Here is a 24116-nt window from a genome sequence, read left to right as displayed (position 1 = left end):
CCCGGATTTTCCCATTGGTGGATTTTTGCCATTGGCTGCCCGGCCCGTGTTGCCCGGTAGAACTGCCGCGGCAGGACGGCGCTGCGATTGGCTGGCGGATGCAGCGCTTGGCTCGTGGCGATTGGGGAGGGAAAAGGAGAGGGGCGGGGCGGAGGGGCGAGAGCGCCCGTTCTTTTTCTTTCCTCGTCCTCCCCGCTCCCGCCCCTCCCATTGGCTGAGGCGCCGGCCGGGCGGAATTTCCGATTGGTCAGCGCACGCTGTTGCTAGGCAGGCGAGGCGGCGCGGGGCGGAGCTCCCCCTTCCGATGAGTCGGCTCTGAGGTTCAGTCAGCGCGAAGCGCCCCGACCCGCCGCCGCCGCCAGCCTGCCCGAGACCCGCCGCCCGCCGCCGCCGCCCACCCTGAGGAGCCGCCGCCGCCCGCCTCCCCTCGCCCCTTCCCCCCCCAGCGCCATGGCCTCGGGATCCGAGTAAGTGCGGGCCGCCCGCCGGCAGGCCGCGGCCTAGGCCCTGCCGCGGCGGCGCTGGGCCCGGCCCGGCCTAGCGCGCCTTACCTCGACTCAGCGCGGTGCGGCGCGGCTCGGACCGGGCCCGGTGGTGGGCCCAGTCCGTCCCCCGATCCCGCTGTGTCATGCAGGCCCTGAGGAGGAGGAGGCGGTGCCGGGAGGGGGATGGGCCGCTCCCCGCGCGCCGCCTTTCCCCCCCTCCACCCCCGGCCGGGCCTCCCCGGGAAGTGTCGAGTCATGGGAGGGGGCCGAGGCCTGGCCGGGCTGGGCTTCTCGCTGGGCCCTGGCCGTGCCCCCGCCCGGGGCCGCCTGCCTGCCTGCCGTGCCCCGGCGCGGCCCGGGCTGTCCCGCCTGGGCTAGGCCTCAGCCAGGGAGGGCTTTGTCTTCCAGGCCCCGGAGCGGCTGGCGGGGCAGCGAGGGGGGGAAGGCATGTCCCGGCCTCCTCCCCGCAGCGGCCCTTGGGCTGGGGCTAGCAAGTGACTTGGCATTAGCAGAGGCAGACATGTTGTGCTGGGCTGGCCTCTGTGGCAGCTGAGGCAATCGGCGGTATTTTCGTCGCCGGTGCCTTGCCTCACTCTGTTTTCAGTTCCAGGCTGAGGATCATCTTTCGTGCTCCTCAAAAATGACTTGAGTAATAGTGGTCTTGGCTCCCAGCCCACGTGCGCAGGCCACTTCATTGCCCCTTGAGAGAAGTAAAAATAAAACCTGAAGAGAAATTTCCCAGATCCAAGAATACTTGAAGTGACTTTTTGGCTTTGCCAGAGGCACTTTCGGTCCCTTTAGTGTCCGTTGTTTATGTTCTCCTTTTCTTTTGCAACTCCTGAAATTTAGACCTGCTCGGTCCTACTGAGCCAGTTCCAGCAAGGTGTGCCAAGAACTCGGTGTCCCTGGTAGAGCTTGTGGTGGAAGTGACGGTCTCAGAGGTGTATTTTGCAGCTGAGCAAGGTGAACAGTGTCTTTAAAAAGAAATTTCTACTTTAGCGAAGTTCTTCTCAATGCATAAGGATTGACAAAAGTTACTCCGCAACTGGAAAACAGTTACTTTTTAGTTGCCATTTTTGGGTCAATGCTGCTGGCAGCCATCTTGCTGAATTGAGCCTTAGCACAGTGAGTGGCATTGCAAGAGCTAAGAGAGTGTGGTTTCTGAAGGGATTCTCATATTTGTGTGCCTACCTCTCTGAAACAATGTTTGAGAACTTGGCATCTTGAGCACAGGTATGAACTCACTGCTGGGTTGTTATGAGCTGTTCCAGTAAGTGGCTGTAGTCATCAGATACCTCACTCGTTTGCTTCAACAGATAAAATGTTTTATGTTTTTTTTGTTTTTTTTTTTTAATACCTCCCAGTTCAGTCTGTAACAGGGACGTTCAGGATGGTAAGAAACCGCTGACAGGTTTTATCCGGAAGCAAGTTCATGAGGTTACTGATAAAAAGTAACCTCATGCACACCAGCATACAGAAGGCATGACTGGTTTTGCTTTCATTACTGCAGCTGGAATCAGTTTGAGTCAGTGCCTTTTTAGCACTATATTTTTAGCACAGACTTGCAGGAACAACTTATTTCCTTAGTTTAAGTGGAGCTTTGGAGGTTGGTAGTCGTTTTCAGAATAATGACTAATTGGTAATGACTTCAAGCTCTCACTCTTCACACCATCCACCATAATGCGTAGCCTCTGGGTGTTATCACAGGCTGAAGGAGGGGAGCGCTGATACACAGAGAAACAATGCAGTGATGTAGGTTTTAAAAAGTCCTCTCCCCACCCCTTCCCTGTGTCAAATGAGGCTGTTGGACTGCTTTACTGAGAGGGAAAAGGGGCTAAGGATGGGAACTGGGAACCTGTTATTTTGGTCTGTAGGGCTGGTACATATTTGCTTCAATTTTATTGGTGTCTTGCGCTTTTTGTATGCAAGTTTGGCCATTAGCTGTGCTGGGGATTATGTCCTCACTTCCGGCCTCTGTCTAGGGGCAGGCTTCATGCAGGCTTTGAATTTCCTTTTAATTCCAAAACAGCTCTAAAGCTATGTTTTGTGTTCAGTTTATCTCTTTGTTGAGTCAGTGAAAGAAAGGAGCAAGAGGGAAAGCGTGTGAGGGAGCTGACAGAAGGGGTGAGTAGGGGAAATGATCTAGAGGATTTGCATGAGGCTCTCTCTGACAGGAAACTCACTGAGGAGCTTTAAAAATTACATAGGTTACCTGTCTGTCCTACCCTTCGGTGAAGTTTACCAGCACGCGTAGGAAAGTTGGCAGGAGATGGCCCCAACCCATGCCTTAGGCTTTCCTGCTCGGTGCTTTCAGTTCAGGCTCTCTAATGCATGGATGTAAGGATTGTCTGAGCGTGGATGAGGTGCACGGACATATTTTGCTATATCATCTCAGTTACAGCACGAGGAACCCCCAGGAGAGATGCAATGAGGTCAAATGGTGATGATAGTATTCAAAATCGCTACTGGAAGATGGGTAGTGCTTGTCTCTCCAAGTCCTTACCCTTGTCTGTAGGAGAAATAACATCACTCGCCTGTGTAGCTGACATGTAATTTCGTAACACCTTTATTCCTTTGTCTTCAGAACTGCCAGGTCAGATAACTGAAGCTGACCCACACATTTAGATGCCTGCATGCTGTTTCTTGGAGACCTTTATTGCATTTTTAATGTCTCCAAGCTTTTTGATTGCTTTAAGTGCAGTAATGTACTGACAACATTGATCCAACCCCCCTTCTTACTTAGGAAACTATAGAGTCAGTTCTTCAGTATTAAAACTTTTTTCTCATGTTCAGCAGAACCAAGTGGACCTCTTGCTGTGCTCTTCAGTACTGCTGTGTGTCGGGAGATAGCCGAACTTTCTTTCCAGATTTATACAGCTTTTGGTTTATTGACAATTTTGGTCCAAAAGCTTCCACTTGCTGCCCAGTTCCTCTTCCATTTATTTTTATCTTGTGTCTCAGACTGGTTTTTAGGCTGCACGGCAGTCTCTGCATCCCGAGGTACAGGCGCTCCGTTTCAGTGATAGTTTATGTACGCAAAGTCTGGCAGCCGTTTCTTATCAAAGGCCTTTGGATCCACATCCCATGTGCAGAGGGGTATGAGTTACATTCACACTTTGAACAAGCTAAATAGGAGTATTGTTTCTTACTGGTGTCCCTGAGCTCAAGTTTTAAAATCTACCTGCTGAATTAATCTCCAGTGTCCAGGAGCTAATGCTGAGGCAAGGTCCTTACAAGTAGGTTGTTGTTTTTATTCTCTCTTTTAACCACAAGATTCTCTCTGTCCTGACAATGTATCGGTTCAGTTTTCTTATTGCTCTCTCAGTTTTCCTGGAAATCCCAGATCTTTCAGGACTCTACCAAGACTACATTTTAGGCTGAAGATGGAATTAATGATCTCCTTCCAGCATGTACCCAGCAGCCTTTCTTGTGTCTTTTTGGGTTCAGAGAATGGATCTGTTAATATCTCACATGGTCATTGAAAGGGATGGATGTCAATGTCTTACCTCTTGCACTCTTCAATGAAGAGAGGAAAACACGATTTTCCCAGTGCTGGCAGTCCACGAAAGACATGTTTTACAACTCCTCCTTTTGTTCACTTAAAATAATGTTGTCTCTCATTTCCAGCATGTTTCCTATGCTACCAGGGCTTATGCGAAGCTTTAAAACCTCTTGGAACCAGGCTGGCTGCCCTCATAGGCTTGCTTGGTATTGTTTCCCCTTTTAAGTGTCAGAGGCAGGAGCCAATACCGGATAGTCTGTCTTGGAAAAACCTCTGTCTTGAGGGGTGGGGGGACTTTGGGTAACATCATGCTGTAGGTATGTCACCCCTCTCTGATGTACTTTTAAAAATGCAGTGAGCGTGCCAAGTGACACACAGCTACCGTGGTCTGTGTTCGTGCTGCGTAGCTGCTTGCTCTGCAACTTCCACTCAAGGTTTGATTTATTCTGGTTATTTTGTCCCTGAAAGAGTGAAATGGAGCCAAAGTGTACGGCCAACGCCATTGTCCACAAAGCTTCCTACTCTTTGCCGGTGCTTTCCGCTTGCTTAGGAGAAATGAAGACTTTATTTTCTTTTCTTTGTCAGAATCAAACGAAACTGTGCAAAGTTTTATGTTCCTACCTTAGACACTGGCACATCTGGAGTACTTTGAGAAAGTAGTCAGGCGCTCACCAAGGGAAGTTACAACAGTCTGCCGCTATTGTGGCTGGCTGAGGTGCAGCTTCCAAGAGCTCCTCGGGAATCGGTTGGTTCAAATTCGTACTTCTTTCACAGAGTGAATTACTTGCTGTATTAGAGTTTGAAGGACGTTACTTAATCTGCTTTCTTCCATTTCTTTGCTGTCTGATTTGCTCCATTTTGTCAAGGCAAACAAATTATCTGTCATATTTCTTGTGGTGTAGTGGGCTAGAGCTGCAGTGACTCCCGTGAAGGTATTATGGAAGGGTACTTGTATCCTAAAAAGGTGCTTATATCCTGAAAACAAAGCCCCATTTTTCATGAGCACTTGAATATTTCTCCTGGCTTGCTAGGTTTAACTAACAGACCGCAACAGGCTAAACTCTTACAGCTCTTCCTGTCAGGGGAGCTGCAGCATTGTCCTTTAATTCCCCTATTTATCTGGAATTTGACACCACATAGACTTGAACTTTTGTTTCAGTGGCAGTGGTTACATGTGATTTCAGATGAGTCTCACTAATTCTTTTAGGCAAAACATCTTACAGTCAGCAACATCTCACAGACCACTTCTTTTCATAGCTATTTCCATTTGAGGCTAGTAGAGTAGTTATATTTACTGACAGAAAACATTGTGCTTTGAAGTCCTGCATCTGGTGCCTGGGAAAAATGTTCTCCTTTGTCCTACAAACAAGTATAGTTTCTAAAAGACAAGACAATGAAGAAAACTGTAGAAAATGGAGATGAAAATAGGGGGGTGGCTGGAAAGGGGGGAGCAGTATCACTCAGCCTCCTAACTTCTGTTTTCTTTGCCAGTTCTAAAGCGGATGACTTGTCGACTGCTATTCTGAAGCAGAAGAACAGGCCCAATCGGTTAATTGTTGATGAAGCCATCAATGAAGACAACAGCGTTGTGTCACTGTCCCAGGTGCGTCATCTATAAAAGCAAAGCGTTTAATCTGGTAATTTGCAAGCTGTTGCTGTTAACTTGAAATGTAACTTCGCAGCATGACTCCAAGTATTTGTGTCAGAAGCTGCAGCTGTTGTGAGGGAGGGAGGGTTGTCTTGCCTTGTTTCCTTACAGTCTTCCATGATAAAACATATTTTTATTCTCAATTTGTAGAATTCAGTTGAGTTTGTGCCCTTAGTCTCGCTTCAGGATTAGCTCTTGACCAGCGTAGTGGGAGCCACTGTCCTTGTGGATTTAGTATATCGCTTTGAAGAATTATGTCGAAGATATAATTCTCCAAAGTCAAGTAACTCTCCTTCATATGCTTGAGTTCTTGGTTTGTCAAAAGCTTGTTCTAATGCTGTTGCTGTTCACAGGCAAAAATGGACGAATTGCAGCTGTTCAGAGGAGACACTGTTCTGCTAAAAGGAAAGAAGAGGAGAGAAGCGGTCTGCATTGTTCTGTCAGATGATACCTGCTCAGATGAGAAGATTCGCATGAATAGGGTTGTCCGCAACAACCTGAGAGTGCGCCTGGGTGACGTGATCAGGTGAGGACTCGTTTGCTAACTGTTGCATATCCCTGGGTTGCCTAAATAATTTTATTTATTATTTTATTTATTAACCTGTGCGCTGGTTATAAAAAACTTTATTTTATTTATTAACCTTTTATTTATTTTATTATTTTATTTATTAACCTGTGGTCTGGCTCTGAATTGATGGAGCCAGTAGCAGAGACAGGATCTGCAGGAGGTGTTCTTAGGTCTTCCAGAGGAGATAACAGAAGTGTTTTCAAGCGTGTGGCTTACATCGGGGATCTCTGTTTCCTTTTGCATGTGTTTCTGGCTGTACGCATATTCAGATTAAAAAATGACGCTAAAGATTCTTGAAGTCCCTTCAGGACCTTTACGAGCCCATGTCCTGTCATTAAATTGAGTGGTTCAGTTATCCCACTGCTGTCACAGTCATCTTCCCAAATTTACGTTGTCACGTGAATGTCTACAGTGTCAACTGTGGAAGGCATTAAGCAACATTATAATTGATCTCGTAGTATCTGAGCTGCCCTATGGCAAACAGAAGTTAAAACTTGCTAGAAATGAGTGACAAAAACATGAAGCAGTCAAATAGCAAGATTAAAAATCCCCAAGGGATGCTTATATTCTGATTTTTGTTATAAAAATAACTTTAAAATTAGGAACGCTTAGAAAGTGTTGCAAGGATTTTGTTGTGCAATGCTTGCAGTATTGGGCAAGCATTGAAGTACACATCTCGCCTTATGGGAGATGGGTTCCATTCTGTGGTGGGAGTGGGGGGAAAAATGTGCAATCGTTTCTTAAACATAAAAGTGCTAATTTGCAGGCTTAAATATGGGAGGGCTGACAGCACTTCCTCCTGAGCATCTTCCTAATCTGGAATATCCTGCGTGTTCTGTGAAAATTGGAGCCTGGTTCCTGAAACTAGACTTCTGGGGTGATATATGGAATAGTCTTTAAATACAAAAGGTGTTTCATACAAACTTTGTAGAGGAGAGGAATGAGGCTGTTCCGCCCTTTTCTCTGCCACTAGAAAATGCAAGTTTTAAACACCACTGTAGTTGGAACTGAACAGTGCTTTGTGCCAGTCTGTGGATTTAAAATAAAGATGAATCCTTACTTTAACCCAATGTAAGGTTACTGTTGGAGTATTGTGACAGTTCAGCCTGGGCTCTCCCATTCTCTGTCAGCACTGTGTCCATAGTGGTTGTCAGCCTTCCAAATGCGTTACCGATTGCCTTAGCTTTGTTGCAAGGGTCAGAGAATTTTCACCCCCTTGCCCTTAAAGTTTTTCTTGCTGATCTCTAATTGTTTATTGTGTCACTTTCTGTGGCCTGGTTTCTGCCAAAATCCAGATTCGTGCGCTAATCACTTCCTGCTTGTGGTCTGTCAACTGTGTTCCTTCTGGGGCAGTCTGTCTTTTCCTTTACCCTTTCTGCTGTATCCTCTGTAAAGCATGTGGTAAAAGAATGTGTTAAGAGTCTCTAACAAAAGTCACCTATGAAAAGTTGCATGCTCAGCTGCAGTTCCACTTAGGCTTTTCTTAGGTGGCAAGGCCAGTTTGAGCTTTCTGCCACAGCATGATGCTCTGAGCTATCACTACAGTAGGCTGTTGTCCTGCACTGTGAGATAATAACTGTAGTGTTTATTTAAAAAGGGGGAAGGGGCCTTCAGACTTTAAACTCAATGTCAGCCTCCACAAAGTGGGACTGACGGACACCAGGCTGCAAGGTGGTTACCCCTGGTTGGTACTGTGAGAGCCTTTGCTCAGAATCAGGATTGTCAGCAACAGGGGCTTTGGTCTCTGTATGAAGTTAGAGAGAGGAAGGAAAGAGCTTCCCCCAGCTCCCTTTCCCTTGCAGCTGGTTCAGCAGTAGCTCCTTGTTGAAACAAAAGTTAGCTCGTGACTCTGACAGGTCTTTAGGCTGCATTAGTAACTTTTGAATGTGCCTTGGGGATGGCGAGGGGGGCTATGGAGGAGCAGGGGGGTGGGAAGAAAGTATTAAACTCCCCAGCAGCCTTGGATAGGGCTGAGAGGGTGAAGGAAAGTGTGTGTCGTGAAGGCTAGCTCTTGATGGGCATGATTTTTGCCTTGTCAGCATTGAAATGTTCTTATTCAGGTGGGAAGTCTCACCAGGGTTTTGGAGGGTCCTTTCTGGCATTGCTACTGCCTTTTCCAGTCTCAGGCATGAGTGCAGCATGATGTGGCTAACTGGAGTTTCTTCTGTTGCAGCATCCAGCCTTGCCCAGATGTGAAATATGGCAAACGTATCCATGTGCTGCCGATTGATGACACAGTAGAAGGGATCACAGGGAATCTGTTTGAGGTCTATCTCAAGCCGTACTTCCTGGAAGCATACAGACCCATCAGGAAAGGTAATAGTGCCTGCTATTGAAGAGGGAGTAAAAAGGATTTCTGGAATTTTGCACAGATCTCTGCAAAGCATTAGATGGACATCTGCAGAGTGAGATTTTGCTGGTGCTGGTTTAATTTTTTCCTAATCTTCAGAGGAAAGGGTGATTGCTGCTGCTGCTGGCTGGCAGAGCAGTTTGATATTTCTCATGGGTTTTTTTGCTACATGAGATGGGAGAGCATTAGAAAAGGCTCAGGTAGAACTCAGGAGAAAATCTCATTTTACTAAGTTGCTACCAGTTGATGGAATTGGGGAGTTGCCTGCATATTAATCAATTGGTTGGGACCCTGACTAAATTCACTTCTTCGAAGTAATTTAATTAATAACTGGGAGAGTGCATAGAAAACCAAATGCACACTTGGAGCTGTGCTAACAGCAGTTCTGCTGGAACAAATAGATCCTAATATGCTACAAATGCAAGTTGAAGTTATCCATCTTCTGTAGCCCAGTTTAGCCAGGAGTCATAGTGCAGTATTATATATTACTCTCTGCTTCTGGAAACAACCAGTTATAGCTAGTAACAACTAGTTATAACAACTTCAAAATTAATTTTTATTGTTAGGGCTTTTTGCCTGTTTTAAAAATGTTAAATTGAAACTGAATGGAAAAGAAATGTGATTCCTTGCCTTTGTGTTTTGTATTTAGGCAGAGTATTCTTTTCTATTGTTTGCTGGGTTTGTTTGCTGTTTGTTACTGGATGAAATCTGAGAAATTTAACTGCTGCGGATCTAAATGGTGCTCAGGTAGTCACAGTACATGCAGCTCTGGAGTTTAAAATGCAGAGCAGTGTTACAAATGCCAGTAGTGTGTGCCTATGTAACCCTTCCTTGTCCTCTGGGGCTGCTGGTAATACAAGGGTCGACATGTTGCAGACGTGGGTTGCAGCAGGCTACTGAAGTGTGGACTTTTATAGGTGACATCTTCTTGGTGCGTGGAGGCATGCGTGCAGTGGAGTTCAAAGTGGTGGAGACAGATCCAAGTCCGTACTGCATAGTGGCTCCAGACACGGTCATCCATTGTGAAGGAGAGCCCATCAAACGAGAGGTGAGCAGAATCCTGCCACATTGTTCTACTGAATCCCCTCTGTCTGAAATCTGTTTCTGTGACAGTGTTTGAGAGCAGCAGTGTTTGCAGTTCCTGGTTTGGCATTTTGTGTATTAAATGTAACGGTTAGAAACTCTGGTTTCAGGGGGTGAGCTGCTGTTGAAGGTAGTCAGAGAAATATACTTCCAGTGTCCTTCCTCGTATGCTGAGATAGCACCAGTGCATAGGTTTGCTGACAAGATGCCATACTTTGGCAGCAGCTGGTTTTGCTTGTGCTTCCAGATATCTTATGCTGGACTTAGATGCACCTTTTAATTCCAAAGTTCCCTTGATCCATAGCAGGGAGAGCTTACAATGTTGCTAAATATCATGCCACGTGAAAAGAAAGCAGTTACTGCTTTTCCAGTGAGAAATTTGAAATCCCAAAATGGTTGACTTTATTATTTTTTTTTTTTTTTTAATTTCCCCAGTCCCTTCAGGTGTCTAGTCTTGAGTGTCCCGAGCTTGAGGCAGCCTGAGTGGCTTGTCTGTTAACATTCTCTGTTAATTTGAGCTGATCCCAAAAGACAACACTACACCTGAGAACTGTATGATGGCTAGAGTATGTCCAGTAGTTAGAGATATCACTTACAGTTTAAGGAATAAGTATATTTTATACTGGGCTTCATTGTCTATTGCTATCTTTGTTAGCCACATCAGAGGGTTGCAGAGCTTGTTTTGCACTAGAGTCTGTAGGGGTCCTGGCAGTAGAGGCTGTCATTCAAGAGGGTGGGCTTCAGTGAGGTCTGCGTACGTGCAGGCAATTCCCTTTGTATGTCTGGGAAGACAGAGCTAAGAAACGATTGTAGAAGACACCAGGAACATTTGCAAGTGAGAATCTCAAGACAGCAAAGAAATGGCTATGAGCAAAAACCTGGATTCCTGGCTCCTGTAGACTGGGAGGGGTTGTTGAACTATTGTTTTCACTCAAACGTTTAATATATTTTCTTCTGGATAGGATGAAGAGGAGTCCCTGAATGAAGTGGGCTATGATGACATTGGTGGCTGCCGGAAGCAGCTGGCTCAAATCAAAGAGATGGTGGAACTTCCCCTCCGACACCCTGCGCTCTTCAAGGCCATAGGGGTGAAGGTAAGTCCCTGCGTGCACCAGGTGGGTGAGTGGGCTTGCCCTTGTGGATGACTCTTGATGTCAGAGGTTTATGAGACATCGGCGGGGGAGAAAGTAATTTGTGGAGGTTTTTTTAATGCTGGTATTAGGAAAGTATTTCCTTATATGTTCTGGACAGAGATTGAAGTACTGGCAACTTGTAAAGCAGAGTGATGCTTTGAATCAGCGTTGTCAGTTACTGGCAGGGGTTTTGTTTGTGTGTCATTCAAAGCAGTAAAGGTGTTGATAGCAATGCTGGGATGACAGCTGTTGCATGAGTTTGCATCACAATTTCAGACTGGCTTTATCAAATGCTTACAATTTCACTGCGAAGCTACCTAGGCATTCAGCTACTAGCTCACCACCTAAGCCCCTTGCCTTTGTCCTCAGCCTCCACGTGGGATCCTGCTGTACGGTCCTCCTGGCACTGGTAAAACACTGATTGCCCGAGCAGTGGCCAACGAAACGGGGGCTTTTTTCTTCCTGATCAACGGTAAGTTTTGTGGCTGCTTTGGCCCCAGATCTGCTGTGTGCTTAATTCATCTGTCTTATGGTAATGAATGGTGTTAACAAGGCTTGTAGGGCTGTGTTGTCTCCCTGACATCCATCCTTTCCACTTTCAGGCATGCCTCTGGAGACACTTGGAGGTCATTAGTGTGGGAGCATCTGTAGTGGCACTTCCCTTAAGCTTGATTGTGTTGTAGCAGGGTGGTTGGAAGACAGCTTTGCGACACAGGGACTTGGAATCTGTCTGTCTTGGTGTTCATTTATGTTGGTGAGGGCAGAGCTGGGAGTGAAGTGCTGAGATCGTTCTAAGTATATGGGTGCAGGACACTTGCTTCTGTTGCTGCCACCATGTTCCATTCAGAAAGGAAGCTGGTCTGCTGTGGATTTCTCTTTCCCCTCAAGTAAAGCACAAGACCTGTTTTGTTTCACGTAACATTAATTGGGAGGAACTTTCTTGAAAGCTATAATGAGTACCTTGAGACTTACTTAGCTACCAGTGACAGAACCTCCTGTTGATAAGTCTCACCTGTAGCAGTTGAGATGGATACTGGTTTATGTCCAGTAAGGGCCAAATTCGGAATTTTGCCCCCTGCTTTTCTGTCCCATTTTACAGTCAGTGCTGGAATAACTGAACATTTTAACTTAAGGAGTGCTGCTTTTCTTTCCTGGTTTCAATCACATAGACCCATGAAGGTGATAGCAAAGGAGTGTATAGCACAGCATAGCAGTGACCAGCAGTAGGGAAGTGCCTTGCTTTGTGTCTCAAGATATCAGATGTAAATGGGCTGGTTTTAGCCATATGTCGCCCCTGTCATATACTTCCTAAAGTGTGTGGAAGCTGTCACTGCATGCTAATGAGCCAGCCGTTTCTTGAGACACTTGTACTTCTATTGCATAATAAAAATAACATTGTCAGTCAGTGATTTGTTCTCTGTCTGCTGGCCCCAAGCCTGGAGCTGCAGGCAGTGTTGTAGACAGAGCTGGTATGAACTGGTGAGTTACCTGTAATGAAACAGTCTTAGTGCCTACCCGCACCAGTGGCTCTGCAGCTGGCGCGCTTCAGTCAGCTAGCAGCTTTGCACTCCTGAGGGTCAGGTTTCTTTTTCTTGGATCTTTTAGAAGCATATTTTCTCTTCATTACCACTCCCATCAGTGTGATGGAAAAATCTGTAAAAACAGAATAAATCTGTAAGCCTGCACTAATGTTCAGCAATTGTAGGAGATTTCAGGGGAATGCTGTCCTTCCTTCTGGGACTGATGTGCTTACGTATTTTATTTATTTATTTATTTATTTATTTATTTATTTATTTATTCTTTGCGAGGAGATGGGGTTTGGGTTTTTGGTTTTTTGGTTTTGTTTTGTTGGGTTTTTAAAATTCATTTATAGGATCTTGCCAGAGGTAAATGTATACCTGTGTAACGTAAGCTAAAGGCAGTTTCAGTATCTGAGAGCTTTTTCCTTCCCTACCCGGATAAGTCATCACCATATAATTTGATTGGTTCTCTTGCAAGCTAGGACTGGCAATTAGCAGTGTGTGGTGGCACATTACAGAGAAGCTCACCAAGTGTGAAATAGGGTAGGGAAAGAGGCTGCTAAAGGTGGCTCATTGACTAGCACTGCATTCTGTTAGAGTAAACTGAAAATACCGGAATAATGATAGAAAGTAGTTCTGCATGCTCTTCTTGTCTGTTCAGCTGCAAATTTAGTGAACTCGGTTGATAGTATTTGCTTTGGCTTGAAATACAGATTGTCCTATGTAAATGTTGTACTAAAAAAATTCAGCTGCATGCCTTGGGGCTAGCTGCCTCTCTTCTGGGTGCCACAGTGCCGCTATTTTTCAGGTCCTGAGATCATGAGCAAGCTGGCTGGTGAGTCTGAGAGCAACCTGAGGAAAGCCTTTGAAGAAGCAGAGAAGAACGCTCCTGCCATCATCTTCATTGATGAACTGGATGCCATTGCTCCTAAGAGAGAGAAGGTAAAGAAGGCCTGTAGGAGGCAAAGAAATATGCCCTTTTTGGTAGCAGCTGGCGTGAATCTCTGCATTTGACTGCAGAGTAAAGCAGTATTTAACTTAACGCCTGGTTTCAGCTGGACCTGAGAAGAATCAGGTGTAGTTCATGGTGTTTCTTAACAGCTCACGGCTGTCTTATCTGTCTGCTCTGGTGCAGTACTAGCTCCTGTGCTGTGTTGTAGAGCTTTTGGTCTAACCACTGCTTTCTCTCTCCATAGACACATGGAGAGGTGGAACGTCGCATAGTGTCTCAGCTGTTGACTCTTATGGATGGACTTAAACAGAGAGCACACGTGATCGTTATGGCAGCTACCAACAGACCTAACAGCATTGACCCAGCACTCAGGCGATTCGGTAACCATGACTGCAGTCTCTCTCTTGTGCATCACATACTCTGTTACAGGCTATGCTTCAGGGGCCTTGGAAGGACTGAGCAGAAATTAATACTAAACATCTTCTGTGTCTTACATAAACTATTGACTTGTCTCCAGCTGCTTGCTTGAAATTCATTTCTAGGCTTCCAGTCTTTGGTATCATTTTCTGTGCTGTATTAGGTTAGAACTTGTAGAAATAAAAAAATACTTTGAAGTGGAAAAGTCTGCTGGCCTCTGTTAGGTGAAGCTATTTCAGGACACACTGGAGGAGTAAATGCTTAAGGGGATGTTCATGCCTTAGGTTGCAGAAGGCTCTGAATTGTCTGATTTCTCTTTCTTTTATTGATGAGAAGTCTGCTATTTCCTGAGATTCAGGTTTTCGAAACTTTGCATTATGAATGAATGTCTGGTGTATGACCAGTTGGTAAAGTCTGTAATAGCAAACCAGTCAAGTGTGCAGGGGAAAACAGCCTCTTACACATGTAGTGAGCCGTTTGAATGCACAGCTATGGCTACAGGAAAATGATAGGTGTAGGTACCTTAGTTAATATGGTAGTAATACCTAGGTTTCCTGCCTCTCCAGATATTGGGGCGGTTCATGTTTTTCACCACTGGGTACTGCTATGAAAATTCCGAAAAATTAAATTCCTCAGTATTTGCGGACTCTTGTGATGAGGACACAAAGGTAGAAATAAACAAAAACGTCTCATGGTATGTTGGTTCAGGGAAGCATATTTTCCTAAAAATGAGGCTCAGAAAAAGTTACTAAACCAGCAGTCCTCTGTGTTACATAATCTTAAACTCTAGTTAATACAGTAGTCTTACTTTCCCTAAATGGCTAAAGCCTTTCCTCCTTCTCTGATCTGACTCTACTACTGTGCTGATAGATGCTGCAGGGAAACCCAAAGCTCTGGCATTTTCTGAAACTGTATGTGTTTGTGGCTTGTCATCATGTTGTTCAGTCAGAGGAAGGCAGCAACTGCAGCTCCTCTAGTTTGCAGAATCAGCAGCTCAACATATGTTTTGTACTCCCCAGGTCGGTTTGACAGAGAGGTAGATATCGGTATCCCAGATGCCACTGGGCGCCTGGAGATCCTGCAGATCCACACGAAAAATATGAAACTGGCTGATGATGTGGATCTGGAACAGGTGAGTAGCGTGCTATTAGGAAGGCTTGTCTCTGCAGACAGATGTTCCCGATGCTCTGTTTTGTAGTGGAAGAGTTGTTAAGTCTTGATTGCATAAATGTAGTTGCTGATTTAGGACAGCATGAAGCCGGGTGAGTGTGTGATCTCTGGGCTTCCTTCTAACTAGTTTATCAGTGACCAAAAATTCTCACTCACTAGTTAAGAATGGCATGGCTAAGTGAAACAAGTGTGTATCAGTCCAGTCTGGAAGTGCCTCGCCACTGTCCCTCTGGGTTTGTTTGCTGTGGCATTCTCTTTAAAAGTTAAGTGAGCCTGAAACAGCGCTCTCAGAGCTGGGTGAGTGTTGTGGTGATACTGGATACCATGCGTAAACTGGATGGTTCCTGTAATCTCTGTCCTGAACGAAGAGCTGCAGTCCTCAGGGTTATCTTTCTGCCCGGCGTCTGAATTCCACTTGCAGCTTTAATCTCAAGTAGGAGGTGAAACAGCAGTGTCTTTGCCTGTTAAATATGTGGTAGCACTTGTCTTGAATCGGCAGCAAAGCACTGATATTCCTGCCATCCAGAGTTCTGTTGCACCTCCCAGTGAGTGACCAGAGCATGCATTGCCCGTGCAGAGCGCTTGCTTGTATCCCTGTGAGTCATAGTCAGTGCTCTGCTTTCAGGTGGCAAACGAGACCCATGGCCATGTTGGTGCTGACTTGGCTGCTCTTTGCTCAGAAGCTGCTCTTCAGGCTATCAGAAAGAAGATGGATCTCATAGACCTAGAAGATGAAACCATCGATGCTGAAGTGATGAACTCGCTGGCTGTGACCATGGATGACTTCAGGGTAATGCAGGAGTGCCCCTCTTTCTTTTGGATGCAATGTCTAATTGCTTATCTGAAGCAAGTGAACATAATGTGTTAGAATTCATTTAATGCCGTTTCTTCTAACAATAGTGGGCTCTGAGCCAGAGCAATCCTTCTGCTCTTCGGGAGACTGTGGTGGAGGTGCCACAGGTTACCTGGGAAGATATTGGTGGTCTAGAAGATGTAAAGAGAGAACTCCAGGAGCTTGTACAGGTAAGGGTTTCCAACAGATTTTTGCCTAGTCAGCTTGAAGAATAATTGTAATAATAATAATATCCAGAACTTCTTCAGATTCCCGTTTGGGCTATGAACAGGGTAAATGCAGAGGTTTTTACAGTATTTGCTTGTAATGGACTAAAAATACCATGCTGTTCCATCTTAGTGACCTTGGAGAGGAAGGTGCTGGGAAGCAGTATCAAGCTTTCTTTAGCTGAGTCTACAGTGTCATCTTGGGTGGGTGTTGTGCTACATGCAGAAGCAGCAGCAGTTCTGCTTCTCTGAAGTGGAGACCAGCAGTGGGACCACTGCTGAGAATCCTAATACGTGCTGGCTTTGTATACCAGAAAGTGGATGAAGATTCTCATACAGAGAGCTTCCCAAGGGCTTTCCATTAGGGTTAGCATGGGGACAGGTGAGAAGTAATCGTGAAGCCTTCTACGGAGGGAAAGGCTGGGACAAAAGGTCATGAATGGTCTGTGGAAACTCCTGGTGGCTTCATTGGGATGGTTTGGGTTTGATACGTTCCTGCTTTCTGTTGGCACTGTAGGAACATCCTGTCTGTGAGTAAAAGGATCTAATTTTCAGTCTAATTTTCTGATGTTAAAATAATCACCTATCTTTGACCTCGTTGCTGAGGATAAATGCTCACATCAGACACCTTGCCTGTCTCTGGAGGGCAGAGCGAATAGGTTAGATAATGAGCTGTTCCCTTTTGTTTCTGCAGGGCAGAGTGAACTTGGGGTTAAGTGTGCTGGAAAACTACCTGAACTGGTACTTAGTTCTTAGAGGTAAATAGGTTGTTGAAGGCAGCTTTCCAATTTAGCCGTGGTGCTTTTCAAACCAGTGTGCATTTAAAAACTCCAGTGGCACTGAGCAGGCAGGATCTTGTGTTTAATGCACCAGAAATCTCAAGTAGTGTTTCTGGTAGGAGGAGAAACAAAACTGACCTGGAGAAAGATGTCCCTGCCCATGGCAGGGAGGTTGGACTAGATGATCTTTGAAGGCCCCTTCCCACCCAAACCATTCTGTGATTCGGAGGTACAGGCCTGTTCTTGCTCATCATGAGAGGTTTTTGTTTGTTTTGTTCTTCTTCAGTATCCTGTGGAGCATCCAGACAAGTTCCTCAAATTTGGTATGACCCCATCGAAAGGGGTTCTGTTCTACGGGCCACCTGGTTGTGGTAAGACACTGTTGGCCAAAGCCATTGCCAATGAATGCCAGGCAAACTTCATTTCCATCAAGGGGCCGGAATTGCTCACTATGTGGTTTGGCGAGTCTGAAGCCAACGTGCGCGAGATCTTCGACAAGGTCAGTGTTTCTTCTACTCCCTGTGCTATGTTTGTGCTGAGGTACCCCCAGGACTTTGTCTCTACTATGTCTGTCTTACTGGCCTGGTTCTTGTTTGTCTTTTTTGTGTTTCCCCCACTTGCACTGAGAGGAGGGGCTGCTTTCCTGATGTTAGGGAATTAATCCTCTTCAGCAACAGCTATTTAAACTGTTTTCTCTGGCTGCAGTTTGCATCTGTTGTTACAGGATGATAAATGCCGCAGTGCCTTAGCAGTGAGGGTAGCGTCAGGATGGCATAGGTATCCTCCACATCCCTGAAAGCTTACCTTGACACCTCATCAGCCATCACCATCTACAGATTTTCAAAATATCCTGTGGGTTCTTGTCCTGCAATACACATGGCTTAGAAAGGAGCTCACTCCTACTGCCCACTTGCCCCATAGATGATGTCGCCTCCTGTCCCAGAAGTTGTTTGCATGGATTATCCTGGGAATCCTCGCTCCTGTGGTCAAGGAAGGTGCTGATAGAACAAAGTTGGAAGGAGAGTGAGAGAGAAGAATTTAGGTTGGGAGGGGACCTCAGAGGCCATCTAGTCCAGCTGTTTGTCCAGAGCAGGGAGATCACTTGGAAATTCGATCAGGATGCTCAGTGCCTCCTGTTCTGAACGTGTGCCAAGGGTGGAGAATCCCTGACCTCTCTGGGCCTGTGTGCGAGTGTTTGAGCTCTCTCATTGTTAAGAATTTTTTTTTTCCTTATTTCTGACTTTCTTTGCAGCCATTTGTGCCTGTGGTCTTTCATCCTTTCACTGCACGCCTCAAAGAAAGATCTGCCTCCCTTTTCCCTATAACTACGCATTAGGTAGCTGAAGACAATGATAGGATTTCCCCCTTCCATTGGGTATATCTTGCCTATGGATACTTGAGTGCCTGAATAACCAGTTGACGTCCCCAGATCTTGTAGGGAGAGTTCTAGTCCAGGCAGATTGGCTCCAGCTTTCCCTCTAGGCGTTGGAGTTACCACCCTTCTGCCTGATTCACAATGCTCCCAGCTTTGGGGAAATTCAGCTTCTTGTTCAGGAGAATTTAATTGAGGGTTTGTGTGGCAGGAGACTGTTCTGGCACAGCTCCTCCAAGCTCTCCTTGCAGCAGCAGTGCTCTGGTATTCCTCTGAGCTGCTTTAATGGTAGGGTAGGCTTAGTGTGAAATCAGCGTGCTCCTTGCCGGGTGGTATTAACATGGACTGATTGTTCCCGTTTGCTTTTTTCAGGCCCGCCAAGCAGCCCCTTGTGTGCTCTTCTTTGATGAGCTGGACTCCATCGCAAAGGCTCGAGGTGGGAATATCGGCGATGGTGGTGGTGCTGCAGACCGCGTCATCAACCAGATCCTGACAGAGATGGACGGCATGTCCACCAAGAAGAACGTCTTCATCATCGGTGCCACCAACAGGCCAGACATCATTGACCCAGCCATCTTGCGCCCTGGCCGCCTGGATCAGCTCATCTACATCCCCCTGCCTGACGAGAAGTCCCGGGTTGCTATTCTTAAGGCCAACCTGAGGAAATCACCAGTTGCCAAGGTAGGATCTGTGCCCTGACTGCATCCGACTTGGGTTTGCTGTGTGCTGCACGTGCTCCTCACAAGCTGGGGACAGAGCAGAGGGCTGGTGGCTGCTCCACACAGTACAGAGCTGGGAAACCTTCAGTCCCTGAAGGATGGAAATGAAGAGGTAGGGGGAGGCTTGAGCTCTGAGGTTAGGTATCAACGAAGCTAGGTGTCGGTGTGTAAGCACAGCAGGTCTTTGTCACGTAGTGAAGTTCTGCCCACGGTGCGGGAACAGGAAAGCCTGTTATGGCAAGATGGAAGAGATTCTTGTGCTCTGAAAGAAAAGTAAATGTAGAACGCGGGGGTGGGAAATGGAAATTGAAGAGGAAGCATTGCAGTTAATTGTTGCTGAGCTCTATCATAGGCAAGAGCTATGTCTTTTGCCTGGGGAGCAGGCAATAATGCAACTGATAATTAATCAGAGAAAAGCAGATGTCAAGTGAGAGCTCAAGGCTTTTTATGCCAAGCTTACCTTTTTAGGTGCTGTTGGAAAGGAAAGCGTCAAAGGAGGTTGCAGTACTACCCCTCAGCTAAGGGGAAGGAGGAGGAGGTCGGTTGTCTTGGTCTGCTGGTACCCCATCTCCAGTCTGACAGTGTTTTGTTTGACTCCTAATGCTGAGACCTGAGCAAATCATACCCTAAATCCACAAGTGCAGAGGCATTTACAGCCACTTTGTGGATTCTTGGTGGGTGTGTGAGGAGCGTGGTCTGCCTTCATGTGTGGTTAACTTTTCCCAGAAACAAGAACCTTAACAGCTGGTGTTTTCAAAATTGGACAAGGTTAAGGCAGCACCTTGGTACCATGGGATCTGAAGACACCTCTCCAGCACCTTACAACCTCAGGTGACAAGGAGAGGCCTCTTTTTTTTTTTTTTTTTTTTTGCTAGGATGTTGACCTGGATTTCCTAGCCAAGATGACCAATGGCTTTTCGGGGGCCGACCTGACAGAAATTTGCCAGCGTGCCTGCAAACTGGCCATCCGCGAGTCCATCGAGAGTGAGATCAGGCGAGAGCGCGAGAGGCAGACCAACCCTTCCGCCATGGTAAGTGGGGCACTCTGAGCTTTCCGTGCTTGTGAGACGGGCAGCCCGCCCCTGCCCGTGGGTGAGGTGTGACTTGTTCCTCTCTGTAATCCTCGGATGGGGACGAGGGAACTCAGATGTAATCCTTTCAGCACAGGGCACGGAGCTGGGCACGGTGCAGGAGGGCGAGGCCCTCCTGGGGCGCCTCGTTGTCAGCATTGCTTAGAAGGTCCCTGCTGCAGCCCTGCCTCACGGTCTGCCGCAGTGTCCCTCTCCAGCCCCTGCCTTGGCGGGTGTTGGAGCATCCTGGCCTGGAGGGAGGCTGTGGGTGGCTGTTGGGCTGCAGAGCTCGGGCACGCAGCTCACCTGGGCCCTCTGTCCTGCTGCAGGAAGTGGAGGAGGACGACCCGGTTCCCGAGATACGCAGGGATCACTTTGAGGAGGCCATGCGCTTTGCTCGCCGCTCTGTCAGTGACAACGACATCAGGAAATACGAGATGTTTGCACAGACTCTACAGCAGAGCCGTGGCTTTGGCAGCTTCAGGTAACCGTGAGGAGTGGGGGGTGGGCAGCGTGGCTCAGCCAGCCCCAGAGCAGAGCACCGAGGCAGCTTTCTGCTGGATTCTGGTTAACAAACCCTTCTGCCACTGCGCTTTCCCATTCTCCCGAGCACATACAGCAGCCAGTACTCAGCATGGCGGGTGTAGGCTGTGCTGCAGGTCGGTTGTAGCCGCTCTGTTAGCGCTCTGAAGTCCATCAGCCCTTTTCCTTTAACACAAGCAGCAGCCGTGTGAGCCTTTCGCGTGACCTGCCCTAAGGCTTCATGCCATTTCTCCTGCCTGTCCTACTTGGCACCGGGGTGTTGGTGTGGAGGGAGGGGATGGTGCTGAGCTCTGAGGAGGCTTTTGAACAGCGTCTCTTCTCTCCCCTTCTGCGCCGCTGCACGCAGGTTCCCGTCAGGTAACCAGGGCGGCGCCGGTCCGAGCCAAGGCACAGGAGGCGGCAGCGGCGGCAACGTGTACAGTGAAGACAATGACGATGATCTCTACGGTTAACTCGCTGTCCTTGGTGGACCAAACTCCAAATCAGGCCACGTTGTACAGGGAAAAATCCAATGTTCAGTGGACTCTCGTCTTCTTCATTCCTCAGTCAGAACAGTGTAGCTGCACGTCAGACTTTGTACAGGGAATGTTTTCTGCAAACACAAACCCAGACCGGTGTTCAGTTGGGAGGCAGACAGCGAATTAACAAGGAGGGGAACCAACTTAATTTCTGAGAAATTTCCGTTCTAGTTTATGTGGCAGAATCAGCAGCTTTAGCAAAGGGTACAACGGTAGCCTGTATTAAAAAAAACTTTTAAAAAAATTAAAAAAAAATTAATAAAAATCCCACAAAACTCTAGCCAGGCCCCGGTGGTTCCTTTGTGTGGTGCTGGCGTGGTCTGTAAACCCGTGTCTCGGGTGCTGTCCGAGCACTCCTCGCTCTGGTGGAGTCCATCTGGATGTGCGCTTCCCTGCTGCGTACGGGGTTGCTGTTCCTTCTTAGCACCTCTTAGCTCACGTTAACGCAATAAATTGGTTTGGCAGTGTCCCTCCTCCGCCCTGGCTTGGCAGGAGGCACTGAGTGTAAGAGCCTGGCAGCAGGTGTCTGGTATTGCTTCTCCGATGCTGGCCATGAGGTGTCGGGTCTCCTGCTGCTTTGGCTCCTCGGCAGCAAAGGACTTCTCCAGCGATGCCTGTCTCGCCAGCCCTGCCTGGGGGCAGGCACGAGGGGGCTCTTGGGCTATCTCTGGGGTTTGTGGTGCAGCGTGACCCCGCTGTGGTTAGGGAAGAGGGGAGCTTCAGCACAACGTTTCATGCATCCCCTTGGGTTTCTGGCAGTGGTCTTGCCCTGTATTGTGCCCCGTATTCAGTAGTTGGGTTCTGTTCACAGTTCTTTGTCTTTCCTTTCTGCTTCTGCTAGCTTGCTGCCTTGCTCCCTGGCTTATTTTCCCTTCTCTGAACTGAAAAATGTGCTACTGCTGTACTTGTTTGTGTTTTATGTGAGAGAGGCCCTGGGCCTGGTCCCATCCTGCACACGGGAGCCAAGCAGGAGGTGGGAGCCCTGAGCCCAAGTGAGCGGGTTTGAGGCGATGGCTGTAGGACACGCAGAGCAGCCACGTGCTGTTGGCTTTTAGGGGTGTGCAGGAACTGAGGGTTTCTGCAAAGAGGGTTAACTGCAGATTGTGTGGCAGAAGGGTGCCCCGGGGCCTTTGGGGCTGAGCTGGGGCCCCGGGTGGTGGGAGCTTCTGCTCCAAAGCCTGGCAGATCTTGGGCTCCATCAAACGAGGGAGATTTAAGGGGAGAGGGGAGTCTCAAAATGGCAGGGACTATCCATGAGAGGGGGCTTGTGCGTAGCAGTGGGGAAAATGCACTGAAATTGGGAACGCTGTGTTTAAATAGCACAACCTCCTGCTGGGGTAGGAGGCCGCGTCGGCCCCCGGGGAGGGGAGCAGCTCAGTGCTCTGTCCTACTTCAGCGCGCTCTGCCAGCACCGCTCTTGCCCTGTCCTCATGCCACCTCTGTTGGCGAAAGCGCTGCTGCTCGCTCCTTGGGGACGCTGGTGGGAGGAAGGGAGGGCTGGTGCTCCCCCTGCCCCTCACCTGCCCTTTTCTGGGTTAACTGGCACCTGGAAACTTCTGCTCCAGTGCTGCTTCCCTGCCTGCGCTTCTCCCCGCCGCTCTGCAGGGACACAACGCTGGCTTTGCTTTCTGTCCTGGGGGGAAACCAGCTGCTTTCAGCCACCCGGGAAGGGCAAAAGGGCTGCTCCACACCTGCTCCAGGAGCTCTCCAGGGCTCTCCCAAAAGCCTTCCCCAGCTCTGGCAGGGGCTGGGCTTCTCTGCCACTTTGGAACCGTCACCACCCAGCCAGCGCTGGGGGAAGATCCATCCTGGCACCTCTCTCTGCCGTGGAGGCCGGGGAAGCAGGGCAGGGGATGGTGGGGTCCCAGCAGCCCAAGCCTTCCCTGCTGCCTCTCCTAACTGCAAATGCTGATTAAATCCAGCCGGAGGGCTGCAAAACCTCATCTTTCTTTCCTTGACACCTGTGGGACACGGCTCCCGGTGGGGACAGCAACTATGGGAGCTCCGAGAGCATCTGCCCCTGCCCCGGAGCAGTGTAAACCTGCTGGAGGGCTGAGGGTGTCCCCCAAATCAGCACTTGCAGCAGCTGGGGAGCTTGGGTAGCCCCCCCCCATCCCCATGAACCCAGGGCAGCCCCCGGAGAGCAGTTGGCACCGGAGACTGGGCTTGGCCCCAGCCTCTGCCCCTTCCCAGGGGCCACCCCCGCAGCAGGGCCCCCTGGTAGCTGCAGGGGCCAGACCCTTCCCGCAGCACCCTCCTCCCCTGCCCAGCTCCTTGCTGGGGGCACTGGGCACCCCCAAAGTTGCTGGGGGGAGGAAGGTGCTGGTGGCTGGGGCTCGCCCTGGATGATGTGGGATTAGCGAGGGGGGCAGCTGAGGGCAGCCCTTTCATCGCCACCGTGGCCGGCATCTCCTTGTGCCCTCCCCCCAGGGGTCCCTGTGTGGCCCCAGAGCCACGTCCCCCCCGCCCCAGCCCTACAGCCCGGTCCCACCGGGACCGTGCGACCTCGTAGGGGCTGCAGCCCAGCCACGGTGGGTGCAGGATGCGGGACCCCTCCCCAGCCAAGGCGTTGGGGTTAGAGGCTGGTCCCTGACCCAAGGGATTGGGGTCCTCCTGCAGCCCCCCAACCCCTCCGGGCCCAGCAGGGGCTCTGCCAGCAGAGGGCAGGCAGTGGCCACGCTCAGCGGGTCCCGCATGCCTCTGGGCCAGGCACGGGTGCCCTGTGGGCATCCCGGCCCCACGGCCATCCCTGGCCCCACGGCCATCCCCCCACCTTGGGCATCCCCTGTCCCATGAGCGTCCCCTCCCCATGGCTATCCCTGCCCCGAGAGCATCCCCCCCGCCGCCACAGGCATCCCTCCTCCACGGGCATCCCCTGCCCCACGGATGTGCCCTCCCTACTGACATCTCCTGCCCCATGGCATCCCTTCCCCATGGGGGTTCCTGCTCCAAGGGCATCCCCTACCCCATGAGCATCCCTGGCAGCACTGTCAGCCCCCATGGCCAGGGGGCTGTGCCGGCTCTGCCCCCCGAGTCTGCCCAGCCCAACAGCTGCTCCCAGCCCTGGCTGCTGCGTGGGCCTCAGGGTTCCTTGTTGCAGGGTAATTTCACGGCCTCGAGCTCTCGCCGGCGGGGGCAGTGAGCCATGGCCCCCATTTGGGGCTCGGCAGCCTCTGCCCAGGCCCTCCCAAGGAACAACGACCATGGGTTTCGCTCTCATCACCTGCT

The 24116-nt window shown here is 49.0% G+C and overlaps 1 protein-coding gene across 1 annotated transcript; it reads left to right on the top strand.

The window, feature by feature from the left end:
• Positions 1–306: 306 nt before the first annotated feature.
• Positions 307–21168, top strand: VCP (valosin containing protein). The gene is made up of 17 exons (XM_075526601.1): positions 307–467; positions 5479–5590; positions 5989–6161; positions 8377–8519; positions 9471–9601; positions 10599–10730; positions 11139–11241; positions 13098–13231; positions 13486–13621; positions 14678–14790; positions 15454–15618; positions 15729–15851; positions 16953–17165; positions 18411–18719; positions 19633–19788; positions 20157–20311; positions 20717–21168. Exons 1-17 carry the CDS (start codon positions 451–453, stop codon positions 20820–20822), a joined length of 2421 nt encoding a protein of 806 aa, XP_075382716.1. The 5' UTR covers positions 307–450; the 3' UTR covers positions 20823–21168.
• Positions 21169–24116: the final 2948 nt, after the last annotated feature.

This window comes from Mycteria americana, chromosome Z (assembly GCF_035582795.1).
Source record: "Mycteria americana isolate JAX WOST 10 ecotype Jacksonville Zoo and Gardens chromosome Z, USCA_MyAme_1.0, whole genome shotgun sequence".
NCBI classification, from domain to species: Eukaryota; Metazoa; Chordata; class Aves; order Ciconiiformes; family Ciconiidae; genus Mycteria; species Mycteria americana.
The sequence above is the reverse complement of the archived record's forward strand: the minus strand, read 5'-3'. Positions and strand labels throughout refer to the sequence as shown.

What these genes read in the sequence shown, in the direction of transcription:
- VCP (XM_075526601.1), top strand. An exon ending in TTGCTCCTAAGAGAGAGAAG is followed by an intron (nt 13,232 to 13,485) that starts GTAAAGAAGGCC and finishes CTCTCTCCATAG; the next exon opens with ACACATGGAGAGGTGGAACG. An exon ending in GGAAATCACCAGTTGCCAAG is followed by an intron (nt 18,720 to 19,632) that starts GTAGGATCTGTG and finishes TTTTTTTGCTAG; the next exon opens with GATGTTGACCTGGATTTCCT.